The sequence below is a fragment of the Carassius auratus genome, unplaced genomic scaffold (assembly GCF_003368295.1).
Source record: "Carassius auratus strain Wakin unplaced genomic scaffold, ASM336829v1 scaf_tig00214859, whole genome shotgun sequence".
Taxonomy (NCBI): domain Eukaryota; kingdom Metazoa; phylum Chordata; class Actinopteri; order Cypriniformes; family Cyprinidae; genus Carassius; species Carassius auratus.
Genome location: NW_020527832.1, coordinates 757 through 24,584, shown reverse-complemented (window position 1 = coordinate 24,584; position 23,828 = coordinate 757). Strand labels below are relative to the sequence as shown.

The 23,828-nt window shown below is 37.4% G+C and overlaps 1 protein-coding gene across 1 annotated transcript in view; it reads left to right on the top strand.

The window, feature by feature from the left end:
- LOC113093090 (ephrin-B3-like) overlaps positions 1-19,222 on the top strand; it is a 36,340-nt gene extending 17,118 nt beyond the window's left edge. The window contains exons 3-5 of the mRNA XM_026258936.1: positions 14,212-14,304; positions 14,474-14,536; positions 16,518-19,222. Of these exons, the coding sequence (XP_026114721.1) occupies positions 14,212-14,304; positions 14,474-14,536; positions 16,518-16,948 (587 nt within the window). The 3' untranslated portion in view covers positions 16,949-19,222. The remainder of the gene's footprint in view (positions 1-14,211; positions 14,305-14,473; positions 14,537-16,517) is intronic.
- The last annotated feature ends 4,606 nt before the right edge of the window (positions 19,223-23,828 follow it).

Sequence of the window (23,828 nt, the reverse complement as noted above, 5' to 3'; positions counted from 1 at the left end):
TTCTACATGTGTTGGCTTGATCTGAGCGATCTGTGTGTGTGTGTGTGTGTATGTGTGTGTGCTAATATTCTCCTGATAAAGATCACGCTGTAGGTCTCAGGTTAATGGGATATAGACGGTTTAACACAGTGATTCATTAACCTTCTGGCATCTGCAGCTACGCTTAAAGTCATTAAGTACACAAAAACACACATGTACATAAAAAACACACAAACAAACCCAAACCAGACCTTGTGAAAATGTAGAACCATTCAAAGTGAGTCTTACAAACATGTGATCTTCATAAAAACCCTGCGGACACTGTGGCTAGTGTGTTTATTTCATTTAATTAGATTTTTATCTCGCTAAACTTTCTACACAGCTAGGTATAATGCACACAGTGGCATCAGACATAACCCATCACACACACACACACACACACACACACACACAGCAGCAGAAGCAGGGATGAATAAAGGCTCTTTTGATGGATGGACGCTTGAGCAGAGGGAGGGAGATTACGGTGTGAGGGATTGTGGGAATTCTCCTCACCAGCTGTTCACTAGAGACTGGGAGAGAGGAGATGAAGGGATTGAGGGACGGATGGAGAGAAAGAGAATGCAGAAATCGGATGGTTATGAAGATGAAGAGTAGAAATGGAAATGATATTGAACATAAACACACACACTGACTGCACTCACACAGCAGCACAATACAGATGTTTGTCTTATTTTAAACAAAGTTTTCTTAAGAATTTCTTAAACGGAACATTAGAAACCTCTTTCATTTTGATCAATTTAATGTATCCTCGGCAAATAAAAGTTTAGATTTCTCTCAAAAATAAAACTTACTGACCCCAGACTTTTAACGGTACCTTCACTGTTAAAATGAGTGACAACCAGATTCTGTCTCTTACATTTTTTAAAACACAGTCAATAAAATAAAATCATATTTTATATTGACTTCAGTCACTGTGGTTACAGGTGATATTTACAGCTATCATGAGAAAAGAAAAGGTAACAAGAAAGCCTGATTTTTGGTTATTTGTTCTAACTGATCCGCTTTTGTAAAGTGTTGTGTGAACAGATCATTTTAGTATTTGGCCTGTTTTCTAAATACAGTTGTCAATGCCTAACACAGTCTGTATGAAAACAACTACTCACATAAAGTGCAAAGAAAGCCTTCTCAGTGAAATATTAATTAGTCTTTTTTGGCTTGTTTTTAAGTACAAATATCAAGCAATTTAGAGAAAATAATAAATGAAAACAAGACAAATTCACATCGGAAGCAACACTGCATAAGTTGTTAAGAAAATGCACTGCTCTGGCAGATGTTTTTTAACTTGTTTATTCTTATGCTATGTTCCACACAGCCTGAAACTCTGAATTTTTCCACCTCCTACTTAAAAATAATGACTGGAACAACACTCGAGGAGCATCATTTCCAGACTGCAGTACGTTGTCTGAAAACAAGATGTTTCTGATACGTTATTCTTTCAGGCATATTGTTGTGGTCTAAACACAAGGTGAGATTTAATGACTTCTGACCTTATCAGGACAGCTCATTTGGGCTCTCTTGGGTTTGGTTTAGACGGAGATTCACAGGGTCTTGTGTGTGTTGTCAGGTTCTATTTCCACATCCCATCCATTCCATCCCTCCCAGACCATTGACACACTTCTGAGAGGTGCTATTAGTCAACCTATTAAGATAATTACCACAGAGGAAGTGAGACAGAGAAAGAGACAGCCCTCCTCTGACAAACAGCACCTTTGTATTTGTATTCATGGATCCAATCCATTTGAATTTCCTCTTTATTGACCAGGAAATGAGATGGACAATGACTGAGAGGAGCCAGTGCTCTAAAAAATCTCCATAAATGCAGTAGATACAATTTATGCACTATATTCCAAATCTGAAGGCATGGAAGGTTTTAGAAGACTTGCCATATAGTGTACAAGTTGCTATTTTAAATACATTCTCATCTTGCCTGAATTACAGATGGATATCCTAATAGCCATTGTTCGTTCTGTTATCAAGAAGTACAACCTTTATCACACCAGCCAGCCAGCAGAAACCTTGTTCTTCAGAGCTTTATAGCGAAAGGCCAACAGTTGCTTTGAAGAAGCCACAGAGTTCAATAAGCAAGAATAAAATATAAAGTCAATCATATCAAGAGCTCTGGCCTACATGGGGTGGTGGTACAAAAGAAGCCATTACTCAGAAAGAACCATGTTGGGAGAGAGAGAAAAAATGTATTGCAGACCTAGGAAAGATATTGTGGTCAGATGAGACCAAGGTAAAGCTTTTGAACAGAATTCAAAGGTGCAGAGCTCACGCTGCCCACACTTTAAAACCCCATTCCTGCAGTGAAGTTTGCTTGTGTAGCATCATGCTGTGGGCCATTGTTGACCAGCAGGGACTTGGCATCTTGTTAAAATGGAGTGAAGGCTGCATTGTGCCAAAATACAGGGAAGCACTGCAGGTGAACCTGAGCCAGTGCTGAAAAACTCAAGCTTTGAGATCAGTGCCTCGATGCAATCTCAGGGAATGTGGAGATGGAGGATGTATGCTAATAAAGAGATCTCCATTGTTTCTTTTTAAGAATATTTGGAGTATACAACAACGTGACACTAAAATAACTAGATTTGCATTTCCAGAAGAAAAAAATAACATTGCTCACAAGGCATAAATTTAATTCCACATCAGAGGTGCTTTAGCGCTACGGCATTCAGCACACACATGCTATGAATAAAACACATGTATTCCAGTTTCAGATGGCTAAATGTGAGAAAGAATCCCAGTTTCAATTCATTATGCAAATACTGCAAATACTTGGCGAGTCATCATGTATCTGATATAAAAGCATTTCCTCGGTGATTTCCATCTCACAGTGTGATATTTTGTCACACAGTTGCCAAATTTTATCTCCTAACTGACACTTTATTTCTTGTAATTAAACTTCATATCTTACATTGTGAATTTATGTAAAAAAAAATTGTAACTGTTTTTCAGAGTTTCGACTTTTTCTTGTCAATGTGAGTGTATATGTAAGGAATAACTGACAACGAGCCGTTGAATTATTAGAAAAATAATGCACACCCATAGTGGTGATGCGGCCACAATGTGAAGTTATTTTCTAATAGCTCAATAGACCAGAGTCAATTATTCTGCTTATACTATGGTAACCACACCTCAAATATTGTTCAGATGTTGCATTTCAGCACATTTGTCAAGTTTTTGTTCTTAAAATGCTTTTGTCAGTAGGATTCGTTTCTTATGCATCTCATCCAACATGTCCTAATATCAATACGTCATTTTAGACCTAGCAATAAAGGCATACGCAATTAATAATGAAGTTATTAGAGACAGTCCAGTCCTATTAACAGGGTTCGGTAACTGCATCTCTACTTATAGCTAAAGTGTAAGTTAATCTGTTTCAAGAACAGTGGTATATTACCTCATTTATTAACTTTGTGGCAAAAACATGGAATTTCTTTGGATTTTTAATCTGTTATTTGCTTGATCGCTGTCTTTGTGGGTTTTCGTTCTTTTTCTATTTGTTGTAGGCTGTAAGTTCCTTCGTAAGTAAGCAAGTCTGGAACTACTTTAGTGTGTTTCTCTGAAAATAATTGCAAACCTTAAAACCTTTGTCAGCCAATCAGATTCAAGCATTCAACAACGTGTCAGCATCATTATCATGTGATCCTTCAGAAATCATGCTAATATGCGGATTTGCTGCTCAAGAAAATGTTTTTGTGGAAAACGTCATACTTTTTTTTTTTCTTCAGGATACTTTGATGAGTGAAAGTTCAGAAGAACAGCATTTATTTAAAGTAGAAGGAATGTAAAACTCTTTACTGTCACTTTAAATTTGTTAATGCAGCCTTGCTGAATAAAGATATTAATTTATTAATTAAATTTTTTTTTTCTGACCACAAAGTTTTGAACAATAATGTATTTGAAAGTTTCTAAAGACCAAAAATAGAAGACGCACTCAAAGCTGATATTATCTCCAAAGAAAAGTTTGAATGCGGTTGGAATGTAAAGCAGATTTAAGCTGAATTAATCACAGACGTTTGTGGGCAAGAACTGTAATTAATTCAGAGTTGGAGTGCTTAATATACATCTGATAAGTATATAGACACACGCACATCTTTCTAAAGACAGCAGAGTACAGAAACTGTCACAGTCTGTTTTATCATGCATATGGAAGTTTCAAGGTTTGTTTTTGAAATGTCTCATATTACACTTTTTATTTGAGTCAAATGGAGTGGAATGCCTAAAAAAACTGAATAAATTATGCGCTTTTTTTTTTTTTTCCAAGGAGATTACAGGTTTTCCTCCGGTTTATGATGTTTAAAATAATTTTCACACATCAGCCAGATTTAGTGGAAATATCAACCTTGAAAAAAAGATTTTTTGCCAATGGGGATGATGCTTTCATTAATTATAAATACGCTTTCAGAACCATGTTTGCTGTCGGATGGCAATGAATAAGGACTGCTGCTGTCTAAAATATGCATATTTCATGATGTTAATGTATAGCACTTTAGTCCGCATCAAGCTGTGGGCAGATCCGTGGAGATCTGCGATGTCTACTGCGGTACCTCATCAGCGCAGAGTTCATAGAGTTTCTCTCTCTCTCCTTCTCCCATCTCCGTCCTTTATAACTGTTCTGCGCGCCCCCACCTCCACGCTGCTGGCTGCGGGCTGACTCAGATGTCAGAGCGCGTTATTTCAGCAGGCTGATTCTCAATAATGTGTCTTTATCTGGGCTCTTTGTGGGACAGGGTTTTGGTGGTGGGGCCGCACTGGGATTTGGATGAGGGAGGAGGAAGCGCGGCGCAATAATGGGTTGAGTTTGTTAATGCCTCTCCACACCTCTTCAAACATGCATCATATACTCACCTCCAACATGGGGACAGAGATTTCACACTGCTGAATATGCAGTTTGAGTTCGCTCGCTGCGTGGGTTTTGTCTGCAAGTGTGAGGGTGTGTGTGTATAAACGCGGCATTGATGTTAGACAGGTAGTGTGTGCAGGTTCTGCTGCTGACGGTGTGTGATTGACAGGTGTGCTTGCGCTTTAAAAGCTGTTTAAAAGTGCGACAGTAGATCTGTTTTCTGCCTTTCCTCTTGTCGTCCTCATCTCTCCAGCTCCTCCGAATTATTGACATGAACATGACCTAGAAAAACCTTTACCATCTCAGTCTTGTTTCACTCAGATTGTTCCTCGGAGTCATTCCCGCTCTCGCTTTACTTCTCTGTAGCTTGGAGAAACATGTCAAGAGCATATCCACGTCTTGTCTGGCCTTCCAAAAAAAAAGAAAGAAATAAGAAATTCCAATTATCATATATTTTTTTAAATGTATTAATATTAATTCATTTTATGTTCGAGACCATTAAAATGTTTTGCATTAAAAAAGGTGCCACGGATTAATCTTGTATAAATACTTCCAACTGTAAATAATATTTAAAAGCCTTATTAAAATAATACGTTTCTTAGAACAAGTATCTTTAGTTATTCATTTATTTCTTATTGCTATTATTATAAAACAAATTAAAATAATGTCACAATCCTTAATAATACAAATAGTATATAGTTCATATTAATATAGAAGTGTGAAAATAAACTGCTTATTTTCAATATTAATAATATGAAATATTTTTATTAATTGTATTATTTAAATAAACGTATTATTAATGTTATCAGGAAATAATATTAACATAACAAATGTGTATGTTTTATCACTTCCTGTGTTATTTATTTAAGCAGAATAATCCTTCCATACAAAACTTAATAACATCTGAATGATGAGAATTTTCACCAAATCTTAATAGTCCTTATTTCTTTTATTATTAGGGTGAAATATGACTTGGACATTCTTCACTTACCTCTCTTTCTTTTCCCTTATATTAAACTCTCTTAAATTAGACTGTGGCCTCTCACCTTTCTCATCCACAGTTCTTCACTCCAACATGATGTTCTATCTTTTACTCATCTCATCTCGAGCCCCCCCCCCACCCCCACCTCTTTATTATCTGTGCCCGTTTAGATCATTAATTCTTAATGTTACCTCATGAAAATATCCATTAACAGCAGTCCTGAATGTACAAAATGCATGGATTCACTTGAATTTTTGACTACTTCCTGTAATTATTGAACCAAATTTACAGAACCTGTGCCACCGAAGTGTCTCTCGTCTGAGCTGCAGGGAGCAGCAGGCCTGGACAGCACAGTTAACTAGGAGGGAGTTATGTCTTCTTTCATTAGTTGTGGCTGGATTTATTGCTCTGGCTGTGAGTTTATGACCTTGTTAAAGAAGTAGTTTGGTATTTTGTTGTTGTGATAGTAGAAGAGTCTGAGTTGTGTCCCTGTCGCCGTTCAGTCCTGTGCACCGCAGGGGTCGCAGCTTTGTGCGCTGTCTGGACATTTCTGCACTTAGCTGCTGGACGGGTCAGTCATAAAAAAAACAGGAGAGCCCACTGTGTGTGTGTGTGTGTGTGTGTGTGTGTGTGTGTGTGTGGGGAGGGAGAGGATGTCAGACAGGATTAGTTGTTAATACCTGTCAATTGCTCACCAAAGATGACATTTAAGATTACAGCTGAGGGATTTTAGCCGTTTCCATAGGGACTGGACTGTCACTCACGCCGTGTGTCAGGCAGTCTCACGCTGCCTTCAGGACGAGCCGGAATGACGGACGTCGCCACGATGTTGTTATTACCACTGGAGATACTTGGGATTTTCTTTGAGCCTTGACTTGGAGGCGTTAATTAAAGAATCACAGCGGAAGAAAATTGGTATTGGTCTTAATTAATCACCCCATGAAATTGCTAGACAAGTGCAGTTTGTTTGTTTGTTTATCTGTTTTTCTTTTTGACGTTTCCTATTCAACCAGGAAGTTGGGAAGGGACATATTAAAGGGCTTTTTTTAATAAATAGTCAATATGTTTTGTGGAATTGTGGAAAAGCAAAAAACAAAACAACAACAACAAAATTATTTAATTAAAATGATATTGTCTGAATCGTTGTTGTTGTTTTTTCCAGCTAAAATTGTTAGGTATTATAATTATGATATCTGAATGCATAAGTATAAACTGTCCAGGAGGTTTTAAAAGCAGTAACGTCCATTCAGTGACATCATGGTAAAGCATGTTACCATTCAGCAAAGTGCTCACTTAAAGGGATACCTTACCCCAAATGAAAATTGTTATAATTTACTTACCCTCATGTTGATCCAAAACTAAATGACTGTTTCTTTTGTGGAACACAAAAAATTTCTTTTGGGGGGGAAATTCCATAAAATTAAACATTTTCATAGTACCTGAACTAATTGTAGAAGTACCCACTTTTTGGTGTGTTCGCACCATATATATATATATATATATATATATATATATATATATATATGATATTATGCATTTAGCAGACACTTTTATCCAAAGCGACTTACAGCACATTCAGGCGAAATTTTTTTACCAAACATGTGTTCCCTGGGAATTGAACCCACAACCTTGTGCTGCTAACACAATGCTCTACCACTTGAGCCACGGGAACACTAGGAATGTTCAACACTTGAAAATTTCTATTAGTGATGTAAGTGTACGCTGATTGGTCAAATGCACTCGAAACACCGGCCAGCTGGCATTTTTAAAAAGCCATGTAAACATTTACTCCACAGACATGGAAAACAGCGATAATGGTATTTACCGCTTGTCTACAGTTTTCTCAGCTTAGATGATGTGTAGCACTGCAAGTTGTCATGAAAAAATGTCGGGCACTTCAGAGTTCCTGTAGCTGGTGCGAATGCAAGCAGGAAAACAGCCAGAGGGAGAAACTGATTCTCTAGTGTTCTCTAGGAACTAAGTTCTTAGAACTACGTGGTGTGGAAGGGCCCTAATGAGGGCAGAATCTTGATTTTGGGTGGACTATCCTTTTAAGCTATTCATCCAATCCCTGCACAGCTCAGTGAAGCAATAGAACAACTGTTCCTCATAAACACGCGCACTTAGTGCATCACATCTGCGTACCGGCTGATGAAAGAGATTTGTTTAACCACAATCCACTGCATGACAGGACTTTATGTGTTACAGATCACAGCAGCAGGCCACGAAAACCAGAACATCTGAACTCTATTGCAAAGTTCATTGCATTCCCACAGTCAGAAGAGGATGTTTTAGGTCCAATATGGTTTTCACCTTTGGAAAAAAGTTTATGTTCCCAGTTTCAGGGCAAGAAGGCTTTCTGACAAACAAGCAGTAAGTGGTAATCCTACAATGTTTAGTGCAACACTGAAACAATGTGATGTAGAAATATTTTCACTTTGAAATTGCTAGTAAACTTTATTTTTTAATTTTTTTTTTGTAAACTTGATTTGATTCCTTTTACATTGGAAATGGTTCCTCGATTCCAAAGTGTTGGGAATTAAGAATCAGTTACCTAAATTGGAATCAATTCCATTGAAGAGAATCAGTTCCTCTTTAATAGATTCTCAGTAATTTGGGAATAGTGCTAAGTTAGATTCATTTCCAGAAACCAGTTCTTTCAGAAGGTTTGTTTAAATGAATCTGTTAAAAAAAATTGTTTTACAAATATTTGATGGTGAGTAGATGTGATTTGCAAAATAAGTCACAGCGACTCCAATCTTTCAAAAAAAAAAAAAAAAAGATTCGAAAAAGAATAAGAAACAGTGAAGAATCGATTCTAGAGTTAATTCCAGAACCAGAAATTCCAAAACTTTGGAATTAAACAGCTCTAAACCCTAAAAACTGAAATAGTATTGTCTTGTAAAACATACTCCAATAGTTTTGTTTTGTTTACAACTTCAAAAACTGTTACAGTGATGCGTGTATCTTTCAGCAAATCAGGTGGCCAATATTACATCACTTAATTAATATTCATAAGGCAAATTAAAAGGTTCATAATGAGATTCCCTTACTTTCAGATCATTTGCTATGTCCCTATGTTACACTGAGCTACATTTAAAGTGATTTCCCGAGGTGTCCTTGAACAGTGCCGCTCTGGCTTGGGTTTGTCTGAGATATGTTCTGTCACTGGAAGAATGTGTTCTCACATAATCTCTCACACACCCACAGTGTGTCTCAGATTGCGTGCTGCCCCCTTTAGGCCTGCCCTGGCACAGCTGCAGGATAATGAGGTCATGGAGGCCCTCTTGCCAGCAGGAACTTGAGCTTTACTTAGGAAAATTACTCTGGGTTTCTGCAGCCCAAACAGACTGCTAATTCCTAGCGGGCTGAAAAGGTTGACTTGGCCACTGGCCTTATTTGTCAGGGGTTAAAACCATCTTTTCGAGCTGTTGCTGCTCCCATCGTGGGTCAATCCCCTTTTCTCAGGTGGGGGTTGTGTAGGGGGCTGAGGAATTTTGGGAGAGGGGCGGAACGGGTCAGTATGTGGGTCATTTCAAAATGTTTTTTTCCTTCATCTCAGTTCCAGACACGCTTTTCTGTACATCACCGCAGATCATCGTCTCAATTACCGAAGTCATCCGTTGTTCTCTCTCTTCTTTTCGACTGCTCGAGTGAACATGTAGACTGTAAAGTCTGCACTGCAGTGTGTGTGTGTCATGTCTGCTTTTCATCTTCCTTTTAAACCCACGGCCTCTTGTCTGCCACAACCATCATAAGAACCTTCCAGACTTCTGTTTTTCTACGCCCACTCACCTTTCCGCTCACCCTCTTCCTCTTTTTATTTTTTTTCCCTCGTAGTTCCTTCTAGGGATGTCAGAAATACAGGTACTTGGTACAAAGTCAATGATAAACTGCGGCAAACTCAATGTATTTATAGCTCAGTTTTACAGTTGCTTTCAGATGCTCACATTCCAATTTTTTGTAAAATAAAAATGTATGTATGAATAAAATATAAATCCATATACAAATCGAATAAACTAGTCTACATGAACATATTTTGGTTATACATTTAATTTATTTATTTGTCTGTTTTTGTAATTTCTAGATAATTACTTGAACATGATACTGCTGATAGAGATCTGAAAAACATCAAAAACACTTATTCATTTCTATATTTGTTCTTTTGTTTTTTTTTCTATTGCTTATTTGTATAGGTTTCCTGATAATTTACTCATCACCACCATCTCATCCAAGATGTTCATGTCTTTCTTTCTTCAGTCAAAAAGAAATTGAAGAAAATGAAGACATTCTAAGATTTTTCTCAGTGTAGTGGACTTCAGTGGGGCCCAATGGTCCAAATTGCAGTTTCAGTGCAGCTTTAAAGGGCTCTACATAATAATAAGGGCATTATCTAGCAAAATGGTCAGTCATTTTCTAAAAAAACGCAAATGCTTATCTTGCACTTGCTCAACCTCATGCATTACGTAGTAACATTGGAAAGGTCACGCGTGATGTAGCATAAGTAAAGAAAATCAGATGTCCTTTGCCAACAAAAGGTAAAAGAATGATGTCGGATGATTTTAAAGTTGTAGGATAAAATGAGATCGATTTTTCACCCTACCGTACCTTTTTAAACCGGAGTACACGGATGAAGAACTAACTGCGTATGACCTTTCCAATTTATTTTCGTAATTACACAATGTGTGAAATCTGCAATTTGGGTCCCACCGAAGTCCACTATAGAGAAAAATCCTGGAATGTTTTCCTCAAAAACCTTAGTTTCTGAAGAAACTGAAGCAAGAAAGACATGAACATCTTGGATGACATAGGGCTGAGTAAATCATCAGGAACGTTTCATTTGGAAGTGAAGTAATCGTTTAATTAATAAATAGGTAAAGGCTGCAAGCCTTTTCATTTAATTTGCTAATAATTCTATATTTATTTTGCTTTCTGAGTAAGGTGTTTTGTTCATTAGCATATTCGTTTTTGATGTGGTATCAAAATTGGCATCAAGAATCATGAAACCTCGACTGCTGACATTTTGGTATCATGACAACCCTAGGTAACTCTCTGTTCCTCTCTCTGCTGATCAAGTTCAGCTTTTACACCTTTACTCAACAGCTCTGCATCCCCAGAGGGAGAAAAGAGAGAGCGAGGGAGGTGAGGAACACAATAAGAGTCATTAGGTGATGAATCTTTTTTTTTCTCTACACCTCCAGTGTGTTGACTAATGACTGCCGTGAGCACTGAGAAGGTTATGTTTTTGGATTCGCTCCATGAGTGTGTGTATTTCTGTGTGTTTACATGTGAGGGGGTGAATCTTTTATATGTTGAGTGTATTCTCTAAAGATTATTCTTTATTTAAGTCAGTTTTGGGTAAATGTAATATTTGGCTTTAATGTAAGAGGCTCTTTGGATGAAATCCAAGGGTTTCATTGTTCTTGATTTTAACATAAATTTGTTATGTTTTTGACCTTTTTTGAGGCGAATCGCAAAGTTTTGAAATTCATGAATTTTAAAGAAGTTTTCTGGGTTTAATTTAAAGTTGAGCTTCACGGACAGCACCTGTGTCATGCTGTCGATTGCCACAGAAAATCATTGTGTTTTCAGTAGTGCACTTATAATGGAGGTCTTTGGGGCAAGGCGTTCTACCAGATTCAAATATAACAACAACAATCTTTTTTAATAATTCATGTTTCTGTTCATCTCCGATGCATTCAGTTCATCAAAACGTGACAGTAAAGGCATTTCTAATGTTACAAAAGGACACTGAAGACTGGAGAAATGGTGTGGAAAATTCAGCTTTGTATCACAGGAATAAGTTTCATTTTAAAATAAAGTCACGTAGAAAACTTTTTTTTGTTGTGATGATTCACAATATTAGTATTTACTGTATTTTTGAGCAAGTAAATGCACCCTTGTTGAGCATAAGATTTTTTTTTATTATTATTTTACAGACAGTAACACACATCAAGAGGTTCATCAGCCTTGCTTCATTTAAAAGGAGTATTTCGATACTTTATAGTTCAAAACAAACACATTTTTATAGAGAAGTTAGATTTTGGGCTATCATTGCAAGTGCATTGTCGTAAACACAGTTCATTTATTTTTGTATTTTTCTCTAATTGAATTTGGGCGGTAACTGAAAGCTTGTCACGGATGCTGTCGATAGAACTTAATTTGTATTGAATTCAGAAAATATCCTAAATCTGTGGCAGACGTCATTGCACAAAAGTGCTTTGAAGATAAACTTCAAATTCATTAGCCAACCGGCAAATACGGATCCCAGCCTCAGCTCCTTGTTATCAAGCTCCACGTAAAAATAAAACTGTTACCCTCCAGCAGAAAAGCTATTGCATGTTTGCTGGCACCCCTCGTCGTCATGTGCTCCTCGGCCGTCTGCCTTAATGTTTTCCTAAGAACGTAATAATCGAGATATTTTGAATGGGAAAAGTCTTTGTAATGTGCGTGGCGTGGTTTCAGAGCGCTGCAGATTAGCTACGGTGCATCATTGAGGGGTTCAATAAAATATTGAATGGATCGAATACAAAGTGTTTCTGCAATGAGGAATTCAATATCGTCCTCATGAACTGCCTCTTATATTTGGAAAGGAAAATAAGTTTGAAGATGAAGCACTTTGTACCATGGGGATGGAGGTCGAACATTGTTTGAATGCAGTATTCAGTGCCTGGATGCTGAGTTATTCAGACTTACATGGATAAAGTACCAAGTTTTGCAGAGAGGCGCCTCACCTATGAAATATTTAGTAACGTGAAGGCTGGAAGATGCAATGACTGTGTGTTTCAGAGGCTGTGTGTGTGCACTGAGGGGTGATTGTATACATGGTTAAAAGGCAACATAGTTGCGTTCGAGTCTCTGTTATTCCTGAGAGACAGTTTCCTATATACAAAGCAGCCTGGAGAGAGGCAAGAAGCAATGCTAGAAAGAGCGCTGGAATACAGGAACACATCTTGTGTGGACGACCACCTCTGTCGCAATGACAAACTCAAAGAAATATGTTCATTGACATGGAAATAAAACAAACACGTTGACTTCCAGAGCAACTTTTTGTGTTTGTCTGTTTAATGATTTACTGTAACGATCATCGAGTTTTTTTTCTCTGCAAACATTTAATGAATAGATTTTTAATCTATTTTAATTGATTTGATTAATCTCTCAGCATTTAATGAAGTTCGTTCAGTTAACGTTTTTAATTAATTGGCTACCATAAGGTTTACTTAAATATTTTGCAACAAAAGTGATAATGACCGAATTAAACTCATAGAAAACCGAACTTCATTAAACTGACATTTCACGTAAATTAATTAGAAAGTAAACAACTCGGTAAAAAAAGGGCATGACATTCATTACATGAAGTCAGTTTTCAACAAATGGTGAGTGAAAGCAGCTCTGAGCCTTCAGAAGATGCAGGAGGTCAGACTAAATATAACATGAGCTGTTTATTTGCTGTTCAACTTTATAAGATTTGTGAAGCTTCCAACCCTGTTGCACAAAAAATGGGACTTTCCCTGATTTGTGAGATTTTGTTTTGTATAATCAGGCATTAAAAATGTTGAATTAAATTTATGCATTTAGCAGACACTTATCCAAAGCGACTTACAGTGCATTCAGTCTATCAATTTTTACCTATCATGTGTTGCCAGGGAATCTAACCCCCTACAAAAAATAAATATTAAACAAATATCATAAACAGGGTTGTATATTAAGGTTGAGCTTGAGATTTTTTTTTTTTTTTTTATGACCAGTTTTGGTTATAAATCATGGAGGAACTTTAAAAGAAAATTATCTTGTAGTACAATATTTTGGACTTACCATTTTACATCTCAATTATAATACATTCATGATATAGTAATCCAGTCTGAAAAGCTATTTTGAAACAATGTGTAACAATGTGTCACTTGAACAGACTTTATAAAAAAATATACTGTATAATTTGAATGGTTTGATGGATGAGACCTGCTGAATTCACTGTTTTAAGGGGATACAGAAATGTGATTTTTTTTTAAAAGAACCTCTACATTTCATGCTAGGTTATGTTATATTAGTCTGTCAAGAACGTCTCATAGTTGTCACAACAAGAATATGGATGTTTGCTTCTGATAAATTAATAAAAAAGTAATAGGACACCAGTGTGTTCTGTATTCATAAAAACTGGCGGTTACACAGTTATGCTTGCTTCTCCTTTATATGAGTGAGTGGCTGCACATTGCTGTGAAGTAATGAAGAGTCATAAACCAGTGTTTTATTGCTTACTCAGAGTTCCAGTGAGCCATCTTTTCACACCAATGGAAATGCTGATAGAACCTTGACACTGAAATTATGTTTTTTCATCTTTTGTCCAAAGCTACCTCTGACGGTACAAAAGAAGGGATCGACAGCATGAGAGGAGGCGTTTGTGTGACGCGAGGGATGAAGCTGGTTCTCAAAGTAGGACAGAGTGAGTATCATCATCACCTCCAAAAACACATCAACGAATGAACCTGAAAGAGTCAAAAATCAGCAAACATTGTGTCAATACAAGCAAACACTTGCTCCTGGTCATAATAGATGCAAACTGAGTGTTTTCCATCATATAATCACTTTTCTTTTTTTTTTTGCTTTCATAGCCGCATATGGCCTTCCCCCAAAACCCAAACCTGATCCAGGCCGTCCCAGCAACAGAATCCCAGGTACGAGTCAGAAATAATTCAGGACACTTTCACATTCGCTTATGAGCTTAACACTGGTTTAACATCTGTTTTTTAAACCCTGGATTAAGGCCACTTTTAATCCTGCGTTAAGCAACGTTTCACTTTTGTCATTTTGAAAAGATGTTAGCATTGCACCTGGATTATGAAACCTGGCCCTGGAAGAGGTATTGACCCAGAATTTCAGTATCAGAAGAACAGTATACAGAGTGAAACAGCAAAAAAGTCTAGCTACAGAAAGCCAATTGTAAATGAAATAATGGTTGCTTCATTAATTTTTTTTTTTTTAATGTTTTATGGTTTATTTTTTTTGGCTTTTTTCCTTTACTGCATAAGACAGAGTGGACAGTTGACAGGAAAGTGAAGGGAGAGAGAAGGGAAATTGTTTTGGGTACATGACCCAAGTCAGACTCAAACCTGGGTCCCTGTGAGCATAACAGTTCTGTATGTCATGAGTAATGCACGCTCATGAAATATTCAAGGACTTTTTGCAGTTACACTTTTTTTTTAGTGCCTGAGGGAGACAGTTGAACGATACTTAATGCTTCTCTGCGTTATCCTTTTTTACATATTGTTTCTATTTTTGTAGTGTTTTAAGAGACTTGTGACAACTAGTTACAATACAGGAATTGGTGCTTGTAAATCAACTAAAACGAACTATTAAAAAATCATTGTTGTTAAAGGGTTACTCCACCCCAAAATGTTTTTTTTTTATTTTTATTTTTTTTATTAATCATTTACTGTCCCATTAACTGGCAAGTAAATAACACTGTCCAGGTCCAAAAAAGCATGAAAGACATCGTCAGAATAGTCCATCTGCCATCAGTTATCAGAATTTTATGAAGCGACGAGAATACTTTTTGTACGAAAAGAAAACAAAAATAACTTTATTTAACAATTCATCTCCTCTGTGTGTCGCCACATCACCATAATACCATTTTGGAGAACATCTGCTGAATGCAAACTTTGTATGCTCTTCTGTGTCAGCCACGCCACAAGGATACATTTACTACGTGTATTTACGCTTAGATTTGAAAGAAAACAGCACATCCTTGAGGTGCGGCTGACTCAGAATAGCGTACGCTGCTTGCGTTCAGCTCATAGTCTCCAAAATGGTGCTATGGTGATCCGGAGAGACACAGAGGAGACTAATTGTTGAATGAAGTTGTTATTTTTGTTTTCTTCGTATACAAAAAATATTCTCGTTGCTTCGTACCATTACAGTTCAAACACTGATGGCAGATGGACTATTCTGCAATACTTTTCATACTTTTCTATAATAAATGTAGATATAAATATATAATAAAGCAAATATGAGATGAAAATAAAATTAACTAAAAAAAAAACTAAATAACTAAATTATTACTAAAATAAAACACTTAAAAATAAACTTAAATAATTTTGTATTTAAAACTAAATTAAAATAAAAAGCATGTCAAAACGACTAAAAAATTAAAATTAAATGAATTTAAATAATAAAAGCTTATTCAAACTAATAATAAATATTGTAATAGTATATAAATAATAACTGAAATAGCACTAAAATAGAATGTTAACCCAGGTTCAGAAAGATGCCAAGTAAACAATTTTTATTATGAAAAGTCTTTTTTCAACTGCATTTTTGTGTTAACCTTGAGGCCATATGCATGTGGCATCAAGTTGATTAAAAAATAAAAATAATGAACAAAACGCACTAGACACGCACTTATTTTTTATTCTTGGAGGCTTTTTTATTCTTAGACTGCACTGTTTGATATCCATTAGGTAAACATGTGAGGAACCGGCAGTGTTAAAGACAAACACGAGGCATATTTGAACTCAAGCCGGCTGAAATCAAAGCTAGTTATGGGTTAAACCAAATCTAATCTAACTACTATCTGGATGTTTGTCATAGAAGATATAGCCAAAAGCAAGTGGGCTTCAGATGTCAGGTCATTGATTTATCAGCTCTTTTCTGTTTCAGATACAGATAGTAGCTCTAAAGCAGGTGAAGGAAGTGAGGCCGGTGAGAGGGGAGACAGTGGCGCCGTGTCCGTCTCTAACATCGCCCTAATCGCCGGTGGTGCCGGGGGAGCCTTCATCCTCCTGATCGCTGTAGTGATCGCTGTTGTGTGTTACCGGCGACGGAAAGCCAAGCACTCTGAAACTCACCATCCTGCCCTTACACTCTCCTCTCTTTCCCCAAAGAGAGGCAGCTCCTGCGGGGCAGCTACGGGGACCGTCGGGGGCAACAATAATGGCTCAGAGCCCAGTGATATCATCATTCCCCTGCGGACCGCTGACTCGGCGTACTGCCCCCATTACGAAAAAGTCAGCGGCGATTACGGACACCCCGTCTACATCGTTCAAGAGATGCCTCCTCAGAGTCCAGCCAACATTTACTACAAAGTATGAGATCTGCGAACATGCAGACAACCAATCCAGAATTTATGGTACCTATGTGTCCAGTTGACTCTATATTTAAGAGCCTATACGTGATACTAGAACTTGGATGTTAAGTAAAGTTCTAGGAAAGTGGTAAATCCAGCTTTTATGTCATAGCGGCGTGTTTGCATTTATTTACAAGTGTGTTTGTGTGGCTGAGGCGGTAGGATCATGGATTTCACATGTACTCAGGTGCAAGTGAATGTGCGTCACGCTTTTTGGAGATGAGTTTATCCGTCCATTCTGATGGTTTAAACTGAGTTATTGTGCTTATCCTCAAAACCAAACAGTATAGAGTGATTCATAAAAAAGAATACCTGTATGTATAATATACTTCTTACATTTTTACCCTCTGGGGGGAAATTCACTAAGAACGTGCACTGGCTGATTGCAACGTTTATTTGCACATTCATTGTTTTGATGGTCCATTCACTGACTAACAATAAAAATGCATCAAAACACCATCTCTACGCTACATTTCGCCAGCTGCAGACTGGCGCAATCTGGCGTACTTTACTGGGACTGTACAGTATCGCTAAGATCCAGAAAACTGACTGAATCTTTAAAATGTCAAAACCGGGTTTGACTAGATGCTTCCATTTCAAAAGCTTGTTTCATTTTTTTGATCATCATTTCATGAATTAACACTGCCATTGTCACTAGACATGTTACACAATCATATTTTTTAAATATTATCTCAATTGTGTCTTTTTAGGCGGTTTTGAATACTGGATGTCTTTTGACGGGATCTGATGAAGACACCGAATTCAGTATTTCTTGCGCTTTGGAACAATCCAAAAAAAAAAATGATGTAGTTAGCAGAATCAAGCTTTTTTTTGGCTTAGTTGGATCTATTATAGAATGTTGATGCATTCTAAAATAAGGCTAATTTGCATAGAAAGGAGGCATGTTCGCGCGTAAAATGAAAACTATTATTTGATAATCCAAGTTTATATGCTATTCCATCGCAAAAAGCACTTGTTAAACTGGATTGTGTGTGGCTAGCGAATAAGACGCCAACTGTACCGGGCGTAAAAGTAGTGCAACTGTTTAGTGAATTCGCCCCTCTGTTCATCTGACTGTAAATGTTTGTCTTTCCTGAACTCAGACCTCCATCTGATTTATTTATTAAGTATCAAAGAAACCGTTTTTCATTCCTTCCACTTCATCAGCTTCCTATTGCAACTCCTCAGCACCCGATTGTTTGTTTTTGAGGTTTTTTTAAACATATTTATGTGAGCAGCAGGAATCACATGTGGAGGAGTTGTAGATGGATGATCGTCTGTTTCAGATGGAGACTCTTCTGAGATTTCCAAGAGGTTGGAGGTCAAAGTTGAGCGGTCAAAGAAAAACCCCTCAGCGGTGCGCGGGAGTCCTTCACTCAACTTGATATGAGGGGTTCTCGCTCTCTTTCTCTGGCCTTTTGAAGTACTGAGTACACCATGATAAACTGCTCACCCTAGACACACAATGCCAAACTTATACACACTTAACACACACATCCACATTACAGCAGTTTGTGTTTTCATGTGTTAACCCCCGCAGATGGACTCCAGCTGTGTATTGGTATGTTGCTCAGAGCATTGTGGTTCAGGCCAAAGACAGTAGGACTAAGACAGCCAGTGCGACTGTGCATCTCAAGAAACTCAGTCACAAACTCTCCACATCCTCTCGAGTGATACATATATCCGTTGCTTGGTTACAATCTCGTCTCGACTCTCATTATCACATTTCGGGGGCGATGTCTCCAAACCATCTCTGACATTATCACCCCTGTGCCAGCTTGAGGCTTCAGGTCCACAGTTCACCCGAGTTCTTTCACTGGATGAAACGTGACATCATCGTGATGTAAGAAGAGACCGTCTGTTACCGGCCGGAGTGACCTGAGCTTTCCGGTTCAGACTTCTCTCTGTCCACGTTGATTTAAGGATTTCTTGCCGTCATTACCACAAATGACTAACAATCAGAAATGGCGCCTTTATCATTTTACTTATTTCTGTTAATGTATTTTTTATGCTTTTGTTCTTCCCATTTAATTACTTTCGACAGTTTTGAGCAAATGAGAGTAATCTAAACGAAGGAAAACAAATGCAGTTTTATCTAACCTACCCTGCTTGTGTCCGTGGTAACCCTCAGTGGAAACCTACATTGGGAATTGTATTTGTAATTATCAAATTCTGATTCCCCTTAACTGCTCCATTGACTATTCTTTCAGGACTTCTGAATAAAGACATTTGGAGAGGGGGTGGGATAAGAGATGTGATTTTTATGGCTTTTACAGTCCTTATCAGTCTGTTGCCAAATAATGGACTTTTCACAGAGCATTTAATGGTGACATAAATTCAATCCAATTAGTCCTAACTGTGTATTAAATAAAAAACTAAACATGTCAACAACAACAAAAACAAGTTATACGATTTTCTATTTTCATATTTTTTACATCATTAATTTGTTTTTTATAAAATACCGCCAATTACAAAAAACTATGAGTATCTTTATCTGGACATTGTCATATGAATATTGAGTCAGCAACCACACTGAGGTGTCACAAGCCTTAAGATGAAAATATCACAAATAATAACTTTTAAGGAAGTGAGTCATTTGTTTGGGAATCAGACTACACTGGTCTTCCTGTATTTGTTTAAATCACTTAAGGCATAAAATCTATTAAAAACATTGATTTTTATTAGCATTTCAATTGAATATCCACGAGCAGAACTTGATTATGCTTTGTTTTTGACTTATGTCTGCGAAATAATTAATACTTGTTAATTCTGAATTGAAAGGATATTTTTTTCACTGCATATATTTTCCAGATTTTCAACCATTTACAATTTCTGCGTCCGAAATCGCATACTCTCTTGAGTGGGTACTTATTTTGAATGAGTAATTACTTTACGACTGCTGAAAAGTGTGTTCTATATAGTATGATATGATAAAGCGCTTCAATACCTACCAAAAAATTCCAATAGTGACCACACAATGACACCAAACCCTGTTTTAGCATTTAACATTTGACGTTGTCATTCGGTACTGGGTGTTACACTTTTATTTTATTTTATTTGTCAGCTGACCTAATATCATAATTTGAGATACCTTGATACTGAGTTGTGATAAAGACTGTTTCTAACTAACTCAACAGTATTTCTATAAACAAATGCTGATTTCAAGAGGACTTTTTCAGTAAAAAAAAAAAAATGTCCAGTTGTACTGGACAGGACTTGATGTTCGGACTCAGATGTTAAGATGTTATAAAAACACTGAGGCAATGTTAAATAAATGTTAATATGTTTAAAAAGATGTTGAGATTAGACATTGGGAAAAACTGTTTGGTGCACCTGCTCCCTACTTTCTTTTTCTTTTTCTTTCTTTTCTCTCTCCAGACTCTCTATCAAGTAAATATTACATTCCATGCAGTAAAACTCGCTGATAAAACTAAAAAACTCACCTCTGGGCTGGTTTATCGTGACTATCATTCACCTTTATTATCAAAACTCCCAGAGGCTGTTTTTACCACTACTTGTTGTTTTATGATGTTTTTGGCATTTCTTTGTTAGATTTCCCTCTTAACTTATTTCGTCTCGCTCACTTGATCTCATAATATCTCCCCACATTCCAACTCTGTTGTTACTCTGTTTGTCCACTGACTCGATACAGTTCACTGCTGGCTCATAATAAGTGCTGGATGACATCACTGGCATTTTAATGGCACCATCACTCCCTTCCCCTCCTGGTTTCGTTCGTTCTGTCTTCCTCCTTGGTTCATCTCTCTATATCAGTGTTTGATGTGTTGCCCCCGTCAAGTCCGGGCACTAAATCAAATGGGCACTTTGACAGGCGCCGTAAAAACCCCTCACTACCAAAACCCCACATGACCCTTCACAGTATAGTCATAAGAACCGACGGCTGCTGCATTTGAGCGTCTGTTTGTTCTTGAAACAGACTCTGGCGGTGTGTGATAGAGTTGTTTTTCAGTCCAATAATATCCACGCCAGCAGGCCACTGACAGGCTGTCAGAGACGAAGCTGTTAAGACAGAAGCGCATTTGGACACACATGCTTTGATTCGAGATATTGTTACGTTATCAGTTTCATAATCATTCATTTTCTTTCGGTCCATTCACCAGAAGATTAAACCGATCCCTTCAATTCAAATATTTATTCAGAATCTGTACCCCTTTCCACCGACAGACGCTTCTGCCCAAAACCGTGGCGTTATTAAAGCGGTTCCAGCACAATATAACATTATAGTCCAATTTAAATGCAGAAATATTTACTCCTCTGAGGCTCTGCGCGTGATTGACAGGTCGTATCATACGGCGTGTACTCCTCTTTCTCTGAAACTCACCTTCGCTCTGCTAATGGCCGCCTGAGGGGAGAGGGTCCGTCTGGGCCTCATAGATAGCATAACTGTGTGTGCCCGTGTTTGTTTTCGTTCAGCTGTTTGTGTGTGCGGAGAGTTCGCCAGTGAATGGAGGGTTAGCTGGAGGCGAGAGGTTAGCATTGAAGCTTTTCATTTGCGTGTATGGTGTGCGCCCTTCAAATTCTTATTTTTATTGACCCCGTACATACGCTGGAGCTAGTCTTACATTAATCACAAACTTAAATGTTACATGCCAGGCTCCCTTTCAGCATTTGATTAACTGTCGACACACACACACACACACACACGTTTGTTTCTGTGAATTGTGGAGTCTGTTTGCATAGTTACACTTTCAGATAAACATTATTTACTATTTATAGTATTTGTTTTCCCTCGTTGGGACCTCAGGCCGGTCCCCATAATGTCAAAAAATTCAGGTTTTACTATCCTTGTGGGGACAGCACAAACAAGTACACACACACACACACTGCTGCAAAGTTTTATTGATATTCTGACACATACCAGGACTATCTCTGCTTTTTTTTAAACCACATGAACAGATTTCACACCATCTGTGTACCATCAATGCATCACATACACACATACACTAGCAATAGCACGCACACTTAATATGAGGTAAAAATGTGGGTAATTTTGCAACATACACACACATATGCTCTGTTCCTAAATCTAGTGAGCTTCTTTCCAGTCTACTGCCTACACAGGCAGCATTTTAACTGTGACGGAATAACCAAGTGCTCTACAACTTTCCATGCCACACAAATAACAGATATTCACTACTGATTAGTATTTGATATAAACATGTTGCTAAGCTAATAGCACAATCATTGCATAATTTAATTGTGCTGGATAAATGAGTTGAATTGAATTATTACATGTATTTATAATCACCATTTTTCTTGCATCATCTGCCATCTTGATTATTATTATCATTATTATTTATTTATCTTCTACTGAGCTTGTTGGAGTTCATTTATCCCCTTCATTGCAGAGAAAACATGCACTGCTGCTTTAGAATATAGGTGCATTATAGAATTTAGCACAACTAAGTTACCTACATTTCTGCCAGCAGTGCAGCATTGATGATCTAAAAATGCTGTCTCCTTAGACAGCTCACTGGGTTTTGGAACAGAGCAATAAAATGTAATCTTCATTATCTTCCTACACAACTGCAAATACACTCACACACATCATCCCTTTGGTGACAGAATGAGATTTGTGATCTTGTCAGGATTATCCATGCTCTGGTTTCTAGGTCAGCATTCCATCAGAACACACATCCTCCCTAAGAGACACAGGTCACACACGCGCAGTCATAAAGATTAGCATCTTCCTCTAGAGACATGCTCTGTGCAGAGACCACAAAAGCTTTTAATTATCTTACTTTCTCCCACACGCTTATTTCAACAAGTACAGTACACACACCCTCACACACCATACAGACAATAAAGCGCACCAGACTGCTTCTGGAAGTAAAAATTCCCATTTAAAGTCTCCACAAAGAAATTGATTTAATGTAAAGACTTTTCAAGACCCACAGAGAGCACAGAAATGTTGTTAGACAGTTTTATGCTTCTACTCGTATGTTTATATAGTATGCTTCTGTAAAGTTTTAAATTTTAAATCCTGGTGCTGAATTCCCAGAGAAGTACTCCATTACCCAAAATGCAAAAATATGCTGTTAGCTTAGAAATTAGTATTGCAGTAAGATGATTTATGGTAAGTATTTGGCAGGCTAAAAGTAATTTAAGTTAATGTTAAGTAACAAATAGGATTAAAAAAATAATTATGTTCATATTAAGCAAATAAAGATTTGCATGCTAGAAATGAATCATAAAATTATAATTGGCCCAGAAATAATATGTAATTGTTTTATATTTCAGTATGTTTTTATTTTTGGCATGTACAGTATAGCCAGTCAGAGAAATTCTACTTCAACATTTCTGTGGGAAAAAGAAAAAAGTTTAACACCATAACTTGAAAGTGTACACTAAATAAATCAAATTTGGTCAAAATGACTTAGAAAGTACTCCCAGAACCAGGCTGCTATATATACACTCTATACTGTCAGCCTCACAATCAGCTTCTGCTGATGCTGTTTTGGAGACGTTTCTGTAGAACTCTAAAGGTCGGGTGAATTCTCCTGATACATGTGATTAGTATCCGCAGCTCATTTAGACAAAGAAAACAGTCCTCAAAGTGCATTTTTCCCTCAAACTCTCTCAAGTTCCCTGCACTTTCTGTGCTGAGCTGGATTTGAGATGTGAATGAACTTCACCCAGTCCATTCCTTTCCTTTTTAACTGGTTATTGTGCTTGGCGTGGCCTTTGACCCGGGCACTGTGTGGAATGTGTGTGAGGGGTTTAGAGCGGCGAGGAGGCGGTGCGGGTCAGGGAATAAGAGGTCGTTTTTTTGTTATTTCTCCTCACAAAACAAAACCTGGCAGCCCTCATAGACCAAAAAGATA